This window comes from Acanthisitta chloris, unplaced genomic scaffold (assembly GCF_000695815.1).
Source record: "Acanthisitta chloris isolate BGI_N310 unplaced genomic scaffold, ASM69581v1 scaffold5516, whole genome shotgun sequence".
NCBI lineage: Eukaryota > Metazoa > Chordata > Aves > Passeriformes > Acanthisittidae > Acanthisitta > Acanthisitta chloris.
The window spans coordinates 3802-4662 of record NW_008678621.1 but is presented as its reverse complement, the minus strand read 5'-3'; the positions used below and the strand labels follow the sequence as shown (position 1 = coordinate 4662).

Genomic DNA, 861 nt, shown 5'->3' with positions numbered 1-861 from the left:
TTGAGCCTGGAGAAGAGGAGGCTCAGGGGAGACCTTCTCACCCTCTGCAACTCCCTGACAGGAGGTTGGAGTCAGGTGGGGGTTGGTCTCTTCTCCCAGGCAACCAGCAGCAGGACAAGAGGGCACAGACTCAAGCTCTGCCAGGGGAGGGTTAGGTTGGATATTAGGAAGAGATTTTTTACAGAGAGGGTAATCAGGCATTGGAATGGGCTGCCCAGGGAGGTGGTGGATTCACTATCCCTGGAGGTTTTCTAAGGTGAGACTGGATGTGGCATTTAGTGCCATGGTCTAGTAACCACAGTAGGGTTGGACTTGATGATCTTGGAGGTCTTTTCCAACCTGGTTGATTCTGTGATTCTATGGATCAGCTCAGGTGTTGAGCAATGAAGGTTGTAGGTTGCAGCAGAAAGAGCAAAATCAGTGTAGGAACTTGGAATATCAAAAAGTTGTAACTCAATTTAACAAATCTACAATAACCTACAAAACTCTTTTGTTTTCAGTGTCCTGAGCAGTCATAATCTGATTTTTTGGCCTTACCTAAACATTTAGAAATGCAAATAAGAAGCCATCACAAGAAATGGAGGTTCTACTCATTGTTTGGTTACCTGTGTTTTAAATGCACAGCCTCATGTTTTCTTTTTCTTGCCTTTTTTTTTTCCCCTAATGCCACTTACAGCACCGAGTGCCTAAGGAATATCATTCTAGAGATGCACGGATAAACTTGACCTTTCGGATGATTTACCCAGAATCTGGTGGAGTTTGGAAGTGAAGAGGCACTTTGGACATTGTTGAATAGACACCCACAGCAGATCCAGAGCCTCAGATTGCTGCAAATTTAAAGGAAGCCTTACAGGAGCAGAG

General features: G+C 44.7%; 1 protein-coding gene across 1 annotated transcript in view; it reads left to right on the top strand.

Annotated features, from left to right (window-relative positions):
- The window catches only part of ALKBH3 (alkB, alkylation repair homolog 3 (E. coli)), a gene marked incomplete at its 5' end in the record, with an annotated part of 17241 nt that extends 16472 nt beyond the window's left edge, over positions 1-769 (top strand). The window contains 1 exon segment of the mRNA XM_009076960.1: positions 677-769. Within this exon segment, the coding sequence (XP_009075208.1) occupies positions 677-769 (93 nt within the window).
- Between the last annotated feature and the right edge of the window lie 92 nt (positions 770-861).